At 44.5% G+C, this 12,559-nt stretch overlaps 1 protein-coding gene across 1 annotated transcript in view; it reads left to right on the top strand.

Annotated features, from left to right (window-relative positions):
* Positions 1–12,559, top strand: part of LOC308280214 (cilia and flagella-associated protein 47-like) — a gene marked incomplete at both ends in the record, with an annotated part of 113,812 nt that overhangs the window by 7,664 nt on the left and 93,589 nt on the right. Inside the window, 9 exons of the mRNA XM_080720476.1 lie at positions 134–281; positions 1,354–1,439; positions 2,472–2,685; positions 3,534–3,616; positions 3,946–4,165; positions 6,600–6,696; positions 7,352–7,483; positions 8,107–8,230; positions 9,156–9,274. Coding sequence (XP_080576602.1) covers positions 134–281; positions 1,354–1,439; positions 2,472–2,685; positions 3,534–3,616; positions 3,946–4,165; positions 6,600–6,696; positions 7,352–7,483; positions 8,107–8,230; positions 9,156–9,274 — 1,223 coding nt within the window. The remainder of the gene's footprint in view (positions 1–133; positions 282–1,353; positions 1,440–2,471; positions 2,686–3,533; positions 3,617–3,945; positions 4,166–6,599; positions 6,697–7,351; positions 7,484–8,106; positions 8,231–9,155; positions 9,275–12,559) is intronic.

The following is a 12,559-nucleotide window of genomic DNA, read 5'->3' as shown; positions in this document are numbered from 1 at the left end:
ACCGAAATAAAATGTTTTTTGTTTGTATTCCATTAGATATCATTCTCCTGCCACAACAGCTCTCCCTCTCCCCCTCTCTCTCTCTTTCTCTCTCTCTCTCTCTCTCTCTCTCTCTCTCTTTCTCTCTCTCCAGTCTCATTTCCAGTTCCATGGGGTCCATGCTGGTTCTCGCCGCGTGCTTCCATTCTCCATGGTCAACCGATCGGAGGCTGCTGCGAGGGTCACCTTTGACCTGTCAGAATACACAGACTTCACTGTCCACATCCCACAGCCCTCTCTGGGTAAATGCCAAAGCTCGCATACGCACGCACGCACGCACGCACGCACGCACACACACACACACACATAAACGCGCGCGCGCAGTAGTGATGCGCGGACCAACCTGTACCACGAGGCGGTCAAGACATTTTCACTTTATTGGTGGAGCGAGTTTGGGCGGGTCAAATAATGTATAATGCGTAGCCTATGCGTAGCCTATATGCTTGCTCTAGTGACTGTACACTCTAAAGTGAAACGATGACGTCACTATGAAGCCAGGTTGCGAGTGGGAGAGTTAAAGGGATATTACACTTTCAAACAAACTTTTAGGTCTAATCAGGCTTGTATGAACACCCTGAACAGTTTTTAATTTGCTTCATTCAGTATTTAGATATTTGATATAAATGTTACCAGCTCCAACACGCCCAGGCCCTCTCCACATACACACCCATTGTAACTTCAAACTCCATTTTAACCATGATAGATTCATTAAAAACACCCATTATTTTTTCTGGTGACTCATAATACCCTCCTAATACGTGAGCAGACCGTGTTTTTTCAATAACCTTTTTCTTTTATTTTTAATAATTCTTTGGGAAAATGGAAAACATTAAATACAATAATATTTTATTGAAAATAAATGAAAAAAGTTATTGAAAAAACACGGTCTGCTCACGTATTAGGAGGGTATTATGAGTCACCAGAAAAAATAATGTGTGTTTTTAATGAATCTATCATGGTTAAAATGGAGTTTGAAGTTACAATGGGTGTGTATGTGGAGAGGGCCTGGGCGTGTTGGAGCTGGTAACATTTACATCAAATATCTAAATACTGAATGAAGCAAATTAAAAACTGTTCAGGGTGTTCATACAAGCCTGATTAGACCTAAAAGTTTGTTTGAAAGTGTAATATCCCTTTAAGTCTAACCTGTACTGTTCACGCTACTTTCAGTAAAGCATTTATTTATGATTAAGTGTGTGTGTGTGTGTGTGTGTGTGTGTGTGTGTGTGTGTGTGTGTGTGTGTGTGTGTGTGTGTGTGTGTGTGTGTGTGTGTGTGTGTGTGTGTGTGTGTGTGTGTGTGTGTGCACATTCAGCAGCAGAGCAGGAGTCAGGTGTGATTGTCGTTGACCTCCTGAGCCACCAGACAGTCAACTGTTCCCTGTACTTCTATCCCACAGAGGTGAGACAGACAGACAGACAGACAGTCAGACAGACCACTATTTGCTTTAAAATTGTAAACTGTAGAAAGGAATATGAGAACGCTCGCCCCAAAACACAGTCGCCTCGGGCGTCTATCCGCTGGAACGATACAGCGCTCTCTGCCTGGTATTCCTAAACGTAACCTCTGTAAACTATGCCTCAACAGTTAAACCTAACCATAACCTAAGTAAAACAGTGCCAAAACCTAACCCTATTTCTAATCTGAACCTCAGTAAAATTATGCCTAACCATAAAGTTATTTCTGACCTTATCCTCAGTAAAAAACAAAGCGAGCGGTCGGCATGAGATCGGTGAAAAAAACGAAAAAAACAAGGACGAGCTTGTTTCGGGGCGAGTGATCTGGTTACTGTAGAAAGAGGTTGATATTTTGACACTTGATTCTGTGTCTCAAAACATATTTAAATATCCTTAATATATATTATATATATATATATATATATATATATATATATATATATTTAATTACATTATTTACTATATTTAACTCTTATTGTGCCAATCCCGAACTAGTTCGGCTTTATTTGTCCTTATCAGGGTGCCAATCCCGAACTAGTTCGGCTTAAAAAAAAAAAAAGAAAATGTTATACATTTTTTTTCTTTTTTTTTCGAGCCGGGCCGCCGGCCATCATCTGTTTACACAGCGCCGATATTTACCATCCACTCCAATGCAATCCAGGATCTTTAGAGCTCATTTTCTCTGTTCCATGCATATCCATGAGGTGTGCAAGGTTTAATCATGGCTAAATCGCCAAAAATAGGGCTTCTAAAATGCTTGGTAGCCAATAGCTAACTTCAAGCTAACTTCATCCTGTCCCTGTTCATGCACAAAGGAAAGTGTTCAGGCGCGTCATGGCTGCGCACGGCTTGTGCATATACAGCGCTTGTCTATGGTGGATTCTATGGCCATTGGGCGCCCTCTAGTGGTGAAAAGGTGGCACTGAAAGAGTTAATAAATATAATATTGAATGGGTTTGTTTGTCTGTCCCTGCAGGTGGCAGGTTATGACTTCATCCTGCCGGTGACGGTCAACAGTGTGAGCTGTCCCTCCCCTTCTCCCTCTCCACTACCCGCCTCCGCTACCCCCCTGTCTCCCTGCTCCCCTGCCTCCACCTGTCCGTCTGCCTGTCGCAGGGGCAAGCACATCGTCACACCACGACCCCGGCCCCTGCACATTCCCATGGAGCCATGTCGCGTGCAAGCCACAGGTCAGCTCATTTTTGGTGTGTGTGTGTGTGTGTGTGTGCAGGGACATGCTGGGCCCCTGATTCCGCCCGGGAAAAAGAGTTGTAGAGGCCCTCATTGCGTGCTATATAGAGAGATCTCTATATAATGCTGCTGCTACTCAAAGATTTGCCATTTCAGATCATGACAAGTGACAAGCCAGTGGGCCAATTACATGAGTTATATTTCGTTGTTGTCAGGTGGAAACCTTGTACTGTATGTCCAAAACCGTTTGTTTTGTATTTATCATTTTAAAAATGATTTAAACTAGTGAAAACAGCCGATCTACAGGCACAAGATCTGCTGTTTTCACTACTTTTGTGCGACGGCCTTGTATGATGAAGCAGGGCTTTGCTTTGCGAAAAAAAGTACAAAATGGAACGTCCCTGTGTGTCCAAAACGGCCTATAGTGACTTCTTGGGACAAATCTGACCAAGTGTTTGACTTGACGGGGGTCCACTTCACGTCATCTGACGCCTTCCCGATCACTTCCGCACTCCAGGAATGTGGCACTCACTTGGGCCATATGTCAGATCGCCCCGGCTTCATCGGGACACGCATGCAAGCTATTTTGCTAAGAGATAAATGTTATAGTTTAGTTTATATACATTCCTTTGTGAATTAAGTTCTGCCATTGACTTTAATTAAACATTAAACTTTTCTCCAAATATGGAGATGCCTGATGACATCAGGGATCTCCATATATGGGCATAAAAGGGACAAGGGCTGACACATAGATATATTTATTTTCAATTCTTTACAGTTTTATTTGCTATACCTTTAATTAATTATTATTGTTGGTCTATGACGAATGCTATTTTTTCTTGTCCAGTGCTGTGCGCGCCTTTGGAAATATCCCCCTCTAGCCTCAAGTTCCACGTGGAACCTCTGGCATCACAGTCTACGTTCACTCAGGTATTGGGGTCCTTTCCTCCATCTTCCATGCTGGTCTTTTGTGCAGATACCCTCTATACTATAGAGGGTATTTGCACATTTCTAAATTGACAATTTAAGGACTTTTTAATCAATTGAAACAAGCCATAGGCTTTTTTGGGTGTATCCTTTTAGTTGACCTTGTAGTGAACTGTACTGTCATGAAACTCTACCTTTTCCCATGCACTTCTAATAAAGTCTTCAACCAATCAATCAAAAACCACTACTGCAAATAATACTTTTTCAGCTTCTCAGTCTCTTCTCTCTCTCTCTCTCTCTCTCTCTCTCTCCCCCCCCCCCCCCCCCTCCAGACAGTGGAGCTGAAGGCGGCGTGTGTAGACAGTGTGTGTTGGCAGAGTGCACGTGGCCAGAGTGCACGTGGTCAGAGTGCACGTGGTCAGAGTGTGTGCTGGTGGTTGGGCGGCGGCAGAGAGGAGCAGATGATCACGGTGTGTCCAGCGTCAGGGAGGTTGGAGGCTGGACAGTCTGCCTGCCTGTCCGTCAGCCTGCGGCCCAGTGCTGTCAACACGGGTATGACAAACACTAACACTACTATAATAACACTACTTTCCTTCTCTGTGTGTGTCATGTCTGAGACACCAGTGTTGATTGCGACCGTAGGTCGCATTTACTACCAAAACCTCCACGGGCTGTCTGTCTGTCAGTGAGTCCGTCACACTTTTTCCCTGCTTATATCTCCGCACCCGTTGACCCGATCCATGCCAGATTTTACACACACACTCCTTGCCTGCCAAACTACAACCTCCAAGGACCCCCGGAGCCCCAGGGACCCCCAGGTCCCTGGGGGACCCCAGATGTAAAAAATGACCAAATGTGCAAAAATGACCAAATGACCACCCCAACGGGGCTGCTCACGGGGAATTCCCGGGGACCACCGACTCCTGGTGCTCCAGAACGGATGCAAAAGTGGTGGCGCCCCCAGTGGAGGACCCCCTGCCACTGCAGCGCACATAAAATGCCATAACTCGGGCTAGGAGCGTCCGGGAGAGCCGGGGCCGGTACCTATTCGTCCGCCAAGGCAACGCGGAGACCCCACCCCTCATTTCTCACATGGCCCTATTCTAGCGCCACCTTCAGGCCGATTTTTAAAACACATTTTTGGACACTGCTCCTACAGTTTTTGCCCTAAAATCACGAATATCACTACACAGTAGGGGTGTCTTCTAAAAATCGACGAATCGACGCGTCGTTTTAAGCCCCGGGAATCGACGCCAATTGTTTGAGTCGAAGCGAAAATATATATTTTTTTATATCACCAGTTAGCCTACTACTGCCAGTAGGCTACTGCGGTGCACTGCTGGACTGGTGTGGTGTCATGTACTTCCAATGAGAAGTAGCGGCGAACAGTTATTTATTGTCTCGCACCAGCGTCGGGTTGAAAGTGAGACGGAACGGCCAGAACGGTTCAGACCGCCGCTTCGTTAAAACATTCAGAGCCGGGACAGTGTTCCGTTAAGAGGAGGAAGCACGCTGTCAAAATCCCATATTAAATAACCTGCCACAGCACAAACGCGCGTCCACGAAGTAGTAAACAATCTTCTAAAGTCAAATTAACATACACAAGTGTAGGCTACAAGTTACATTTTCTAATTAAAGTGCTTCTGAATTGTTCCAGTGTTGTAATCCATGATGAATGATTGTGTTTCGCTGTGTTTGCGTCCATGACATGTCCACACACTCCTGGCTCAAGCGGGAGCTGTGCCTCCACCTGTTTATGATCCTTTTCTGAAATGAATCCGTTCTCGACACTGACTCATTACTCTGTCAGTGCTCTGTGTCCCGCGACTGCGGACTGGATCCCATCGTTCATTTAAAAGAGCCATACAAGAGAGCGGAATCGTTCGCGAATGTCTCATCTCTACTGCACGCTGCAGAGAGACGGGGCAGAGTTGAAACAGCGGAGATGTTTTATTTGTTTTAACGGTGTGTTATAACTCTATGGTTGTACACTGCTATGCAGATAACATTTGTGCTCGCGCACCGATATCACCGAAAACACTGTGTATTCAATTAATCTCTTAATGTATTATTCTATTATGTTGACGTGGTTTAAAGCAACACTTTTTTTTTTTTTTTTACACAAAGTAGACTATAAAACGATTCGTCGACGCGTCGGATTAACCCCCGCGACTCGAATCGACTCCATAAATCCTGTGTCGAAGACAGCCCTACTACACAGCATGTCTACACTCATGTCATCAACATGGATCAGGAAGATTTTGGAAAAACACATTTTTGCCCTATTTGTGGAGATAAGCCACCTACGGTCGCTTATCTCCCGATTAGGGAGTCTTACTGGTTCTACAGTATCATCGCACATACTATACTGTATGTTGTATATTTCAAATAAACATTTCATGTAAGAAAATATATTGTTGCTGTCGGGCAGAAACCAATTCTCCTCTCTCCATATATATAAATTATATATTATATTATATATTTTTTCGCTTGTAGATCAGCTATATAACTTAATTATTAGTGTGGTTGCCTGAAGGGCGACACTATTGTTCTCTGAGTTTACGGCGTAGCATTTAGCCAATGAGGAACCAGCATTATTGTGACGTCACCTTTATGCAGCTTCCTCATTGGCTAAAAGCAGTTTTTGCTGCTTCTTTATTGGCTAAATGTTACTCTGTAAAGTGGAATGGAACCTTTCTAATCTAGTCTAGTTATAATGTAGTATTTATGGAATTTCTTATAATTTTACATATTGTGTGAGGAAACCACACTTAGGACTTGGTCAATTTTGCTATAATCCATGAACATGAAAGTAAACTTGCATCATAGCCAGGATGCAGGCATTTATTTAAATGGAAACCCAACGTTTCGACCTGGAAAGGTCCTCTTAAGGGAATGAATGAACGAACTCATGGGCATGTCACGAAGCGCTGCGAATGAATCCGTGCTTTAAAATTGCAAAGCTAATTCAGAGTGGTATTCCCAGTGTTCGACAGAGTGACCCATCTGGCCCTTGCTCTCTACCTGGGGGAGGAGGAGGGAGGCCAGAGAGACACGAGTGAGAAGACATGTCCCCCCTACAGGTAGGGTTGTCACGATTATGACATTTTACATGACGATTAATTGTCATTTAATAAGTAATACAATTGTGTTTTTCTGTTTGTCTTGTAGGCTTTGAAGTTGCGCATGGCAAATATGACACATAACCTAAATATCTAAAGAAATTACTGACATATATGACAACTTTATACTTAAAGGAGAAGACCACCCATTTTCAATATATGTCATTAATATACCTTAGAGGAGTTGTGTGGAAATTAAAAAAAGGTTCCCCCTCTTCTGTGTTGCCTAGAACTGGAGGATTTATTTTGGGGTTGGTATTGCAAATTACAACTTGATGACATCACACCGTTGTACTTCTATGCTACAATACAAACCCCAAAATCAATCCTCCAGTTCTAGGCAACACAGAAGAGGGGGAACTTTTTTTCCCCCCACATAACTCCTCTAAGGTATATTAATGATATAGCTCAAAATTGGTGGTCTTCTCCTTTAAACAAGAACATTGATGGTGGAAATAGCTGATCTACAAGCTCACAAGGCTTCTATTTCCACTATTTTTAAAAATGTTTGAAATGATAGGAACAGGATTATGACAAAATAATTGTGATTATGTCAAAAAATTCTGATTAGGCGATTATGATTATTATGTAATAATTGTGACAGTCCTGCCTACAGGGAGCTGGAGGTCACCATCTTCCTCCACCTCCCCACCCTCACCATCGTCCCCTCCCCAGTCCTCCTCACCCCAACGCCTCTGGACACAAACACCACGGCCTCCCTCACCCTGTTGGCCTCGGGATATCCCAGGTACACACGCACGCACGCGCGCGCACGCACACGCGCACACACACACACACACACACACACACACACACACACACACACACACACACACACCAGTAGGGCTGTCACGATTATGACATTTTACATGACAATTGAAAGGAGGCATATTAGATTAGACCAGGGGTTTTCAAACCTTTTTATACCACGACCCCATATTAGAAGGCAGTAAAATGCTACGATGACAATATAAGCTATGGAGGTGGTTCTGTACACATGTGTCCTGTTAACTGAAGCATTTAGCCAAAATATGTTGCTGAAACCACCGAATGTCTTTCCCCGACGCAACCTTTTTCTCCATCGCGTAACTGTTGCTACAAGTTAGTCTGGTTCACTGGTTGTCATCGGTTGTCTGTCGGTAACGTCACACCGCGGTCTAAATGTAACTCTGCGTGGGTACAGATGTAACCACTTGGATCCGGCACCCACTCGCTCCCGAATTGCTGTGGAGTAAAAGTACAATATTTGCCTTTTGAGATGTAGTGGAGTAGAAGTAAAAGGATTGAAATGTGGAAATATGCCTGTAAAGTGCTCTCTCTCTCTCTCTCTCTCTCTTTCTCTCCCCCACCCCCCCTCCCTCTTACGGTCAGTGGGACCATGGTGTCGGCGGAGGTGGAGGAAGTGGAGGTGGAGAATGGACGGAGGTTAAAGCCCGTCTCTGTCAGCTTTCCCCGGGGCAACACCATCCCTGGGCCCACCCCGGCTCACCTCCAGGTACAGGTCCTGTGCTGTAGACCAGTGGTTCTCAAACCTTTTCATGTCAAGGACCCCCATTTTGTCACTATAGCAGATCTTCTCCACCGTTCTAATTTCAAGGACCCGACCCAGTTTGATATGCATTAGGCGACAGACCCCCATTTAATGGCATTTCTATCTCTAGGCCCAATTTATATTGTAAATGTTAATTTAACTCTGAGAGTGTACAAATGGAACCAAATGAGTTAGGGTCCATTTGGTTCCATTTGTACACTCTCAGATTTACATACCCATAAGGGCCAATTTGTGTCCTACCCCTGGAACTCCTTCAAGGACCCCTTGGGGTTCACGGACCCCACTTCGAGAACCAATGCTTTAGACATTGAATTTTGGTTAGTAGGGACACGTGTTGGAGTGGTAATAAACCTGAGCTTATAAAGATATTATAGTTGTCACTACTCTACGACATTATGATTCAAGCAATGCATCCCAGAGCCTTTTTTATTTTCCAAACCTTGGATGCTGTTATATTCTCACTGATGTATTAGGCCACATGGGATGAACTATACCAGGTTTATGTAATACATTACTAGTTTCAAGTCAGGCATGTCTTATCACTTGAAGTATGACTGTTGGCCTTCTCTTCTAATATCGTCTCTGTTGGGTGGAAACCTCATATGTCCAAAATTGTTACTTTTCAGGATTCAAATTCAAAATTAGCTGATATACATGCTCAAAACGAGCTTGTGGATCTGCTACTTTTTATATTTTTTGTGTGGCAAAGTAGTATGATCAAGTAGGACATAATTTACGAGAGAAAGTTCCACTATAGAGATAAGCGGTTTCTGGCCGACAGCGACGATATACTGAATATATTATTTTTAAAAGACCTTTGAAAACCTTTTAAAATGACTCTTAGTGTGTCATTATTGCCACACTGCAGTACCAGAAGTCACCTCCGGAAGCCGCAGCATCATCTCTGGAGTGCACGCTGTCCCTCTGCTCACCTGTTCCTGTGTCCACATGTACCAGCATCACCTTCATCGACCACCTCCACAACAGGTGACATGATCAGCGTTGCCAGATTTTGGCGAGAGAAAAAGCTCTAAGCTCTAAAGATCTATGACGAGTAAGACTCCCTAATCGGGAGATAAGCGACCGTCACGTTGCATACACAAACTTCAGAAGGCAATCAGGAGGGAATATGGGAAATGGTACATATTCATGTTGATGACATGACTTCAGAGATACTGTGTACCGCTTTGCGTGATTTTAGGCCAAAATTTGTCGGGAGCAGTGTCCAAAAATGTGTTTTGCAAAAATCGGCCTGATGGTGTAGCTAGAAGAGGGCCATGTGAGAAATCAGGGGCGGAGGTTGTGATTTGCCATCCAAGGAGTGTGTGTGCAAAGTTTGGCATGGATAGGGCTAACGGTGCCAGAGATAAAAGTAGGGGCAAAAGTGTGATGTGATGTGACGTGACGTGACGTGACGTGACGGACAGACTGAGGGACGGACAGCCGGTGGAGCTTTTCATATGAAAACAAGCCCAAAAGAAGCGCAGTTATTGGGCCAGCACATAGACCACCAATGTTCTGACATCACTGCCGCTAGAGGGCGCTATCCCCCCGTTGTTATTTTTTGTGTTGTAATCCCTGTAGGGAGATCTTAGATCATGTCATTGCGACCGTAGGTCACTATATTTAGTATGAAAACGTGCTGCTCTTGTCCGTCTGTCTGTCACACCTCATGCTCCTTATATGGCCAAGACCGGGGCAGGAATTTCACGGCGGCCACGGCGGCCATGGCCGCCATTGCCCCTCTCTTTGGCTGTGTGCCCCTCGAAAAATTACATGCCCATGCGGCCACAGTGGCCGTGGTGCCCTGGTGCCCACAACAGTCCATTAACTTCATTTTAGCGTTTTTCCTCTGCGCAATTTTCCAGTCATTACTGTGACACCAGTGCCTGATTGGTTGAGCTGCTCACATGACAAGTAAGTACATTCGATTACAAGTTTTGTATGAGCCGTCGGAGTTCCATTGCGACACGGTGCATTGCGACACAAAAGCATCACCGGGCCAAACAGGACTTAAATCTAATGCAGAAATCTAGATGTGTGAATGAATGCCTTCAAACGGTGCTCTGCTGAGCTCAGGGACTGACACATTATGTCCATATATGGGCATTCCCAGATGATGCCCTGTTATGGCTACCACACTAATGCAATCCCTTTTATGTCAATATATTGAGATACCTATCAACAATAGGGATCTATGATGTCAGATGCCCATTTATGGACATATATTTTTATGTGGTCTTATGTGGTCTATGACGTCAGACATCTATGACGTCAGATGTCAGTCATCTCCATATTGGGGAAAATATGGACACATTTTGTCTAACTTAAACAACCAACCAGGTCTGTGATCGTTTTTGGTCAAAGTTGATCCCATGCCAAAGGGCCAGCGCTTTCTTGCCCAGCAGTCTGCTGATGTGTGCACACGCCCATGTGCACACGCCCATGTGCACACGCCCATGTGCGCGACCTCACCCCAAAGCTTCTTGACCTTATGGCGCGAAGCTTTAAGGGCGAACCGTGTTCCAAAAATAAACAAATCATCCGGGCATTCCTTTCAGGGGGGTGGCGCTGCATCTTTTATTATATTGTATTATATATACAATGTGTACACTGCTCCTCTGAGTGTGACTTGACGTTTAGGCGGAAACAGTGCTGTATGCATGCCGTGGTGGTTCTGTCCTGCTGCTCACTGTGTGTGCTCCTGTGACGTTGTTTAGGCAGAAACAGTTGTCTGATTTTCACAGTAAAATGTCACCCGCCCATGTTTAGCCACGCACACGGACTGTCAGCTGCCTTTAGTTCCGGGTTTGGTCATCAACTTAAATGATTCAAATAGAATCACAGATGGATTCATTGCAACTCTCAGATGTGCAAATCGGTTTTTAATAGGAATGATGTCAGTGGTTTGTGTTGTGTGACGTCAGACCAGAGCTCTGGTCGACCTGGATAAGATGTGACGCATTTTTTTTAAACCTCACATTTACTCTGGGTTCGACGAGAGAGTGAAGAAGGTCTTTTAAGTGCATAGTGTGTTGTGAGACTCAGAGAGACAGCGATATATAGAGACATAGAGGAGGAGAAAGAGATTGACAGAGAATTTATTAGTCTTTCCAGCCTGCAAGAGGCAAGGAAACCCCTTCCAAAAGTAGCAGTGGGTGGTGGCCACGAACCAATCTTCCAAGACACAGGTGTCCTGTTTTGAATGTCCATACGCCTTCACGTCTCGGTTCACCCTCCATGAAGACATGACGAGGAGCCGCGACAACCAAATGATGACAAATGGACAGCTGCCCTCATCTTCCTGTCAGACAATCACCAGCTGTGTAACCAGCCAGCAACAAAGAGACACCGACAATCCGAGATCTTGCGAGGACTTCAATGCAGCCATGATAAGTAAAGAAACATTTGATGACCTACACATGAAGGAAAACCTCTTATATGGTAAGAGTTTAATTGAGGTATCGGCACAGCTTGTCCAGCATGCCCACACAAAAGAAAAACCGTTCCAGCGTGTCCACAGTGGAGAAAAACGCTTTGTCTGTAAACAGTGTGACAAGGGTTTCATTAGCTTATCAGCTCTGAAGACACACCAGCGTATCCACAGTGGAGAAAAACCCTTTGTGTGTAAACAGTGTGGCAAGAGTTTCAGTCAGCTAAGTAACCTGAAGACACACCAGCGTGTCCATACTGGTGAAAAACCCTTTGTGTGTAAACAGTGTGACAAGGATTTCAGTCATTCGTTTCACCTGAAGACACACCAGCGTATCCACAGTGGAGAAAAACCCTTTGTGTGTAAACAGTGTGACAAGAGTTTCAGTACGCTAAGTAACCTGAAGTCACACCAGCATGTCCATACTGGTGAAAAACCCTTTGTGTGTAAACAGTGTGACAAGAGTTTCAGTCATTTGTGTCACCTGAAGATACACCAGCGTATCCACACTGGAGAAAAACCCTTTGTGTGTAAACAGTGTGACAAGAGTTTCAGTGAGTTAGGTACCCTGAAGAATCACCAGCGTGTCCACAGTGGGGAAAAGCCCTTTGTCTGTAAACAGTGTGACAAAGGTTTCAGTTTGTTATCAACTCTAAAGATACACCAGCGTACCCACACTGGAGAGAAGCCCTTTGTCTGTAAACAGTGTGACAAGAGTTTCAGTGATTTAAGTAACCTGAAGACACACCAGCATGTCCACAGTGGAGAAAAACCCTTCGTCTGTAAACAGTGTGACCATGGTTTCATTAAGTTATATAAGCTGAAGATACACCAGCGCA

This window comes from Nannobrachium achirus (assembly GCF_963921795.1).
Source record: "Nannobrachium achirus genome assembly, chromosome: 24".
Lineage (NCBI taxonomy): Eukaryota > Metazoa > Chordata > Actinopteri > Myctophiformes > Myctophidae > Nannobrachium > Nannobrachium achirus.
This window is presented reverse-complemented; position numbering and strand designations above follow the sequence as displayed.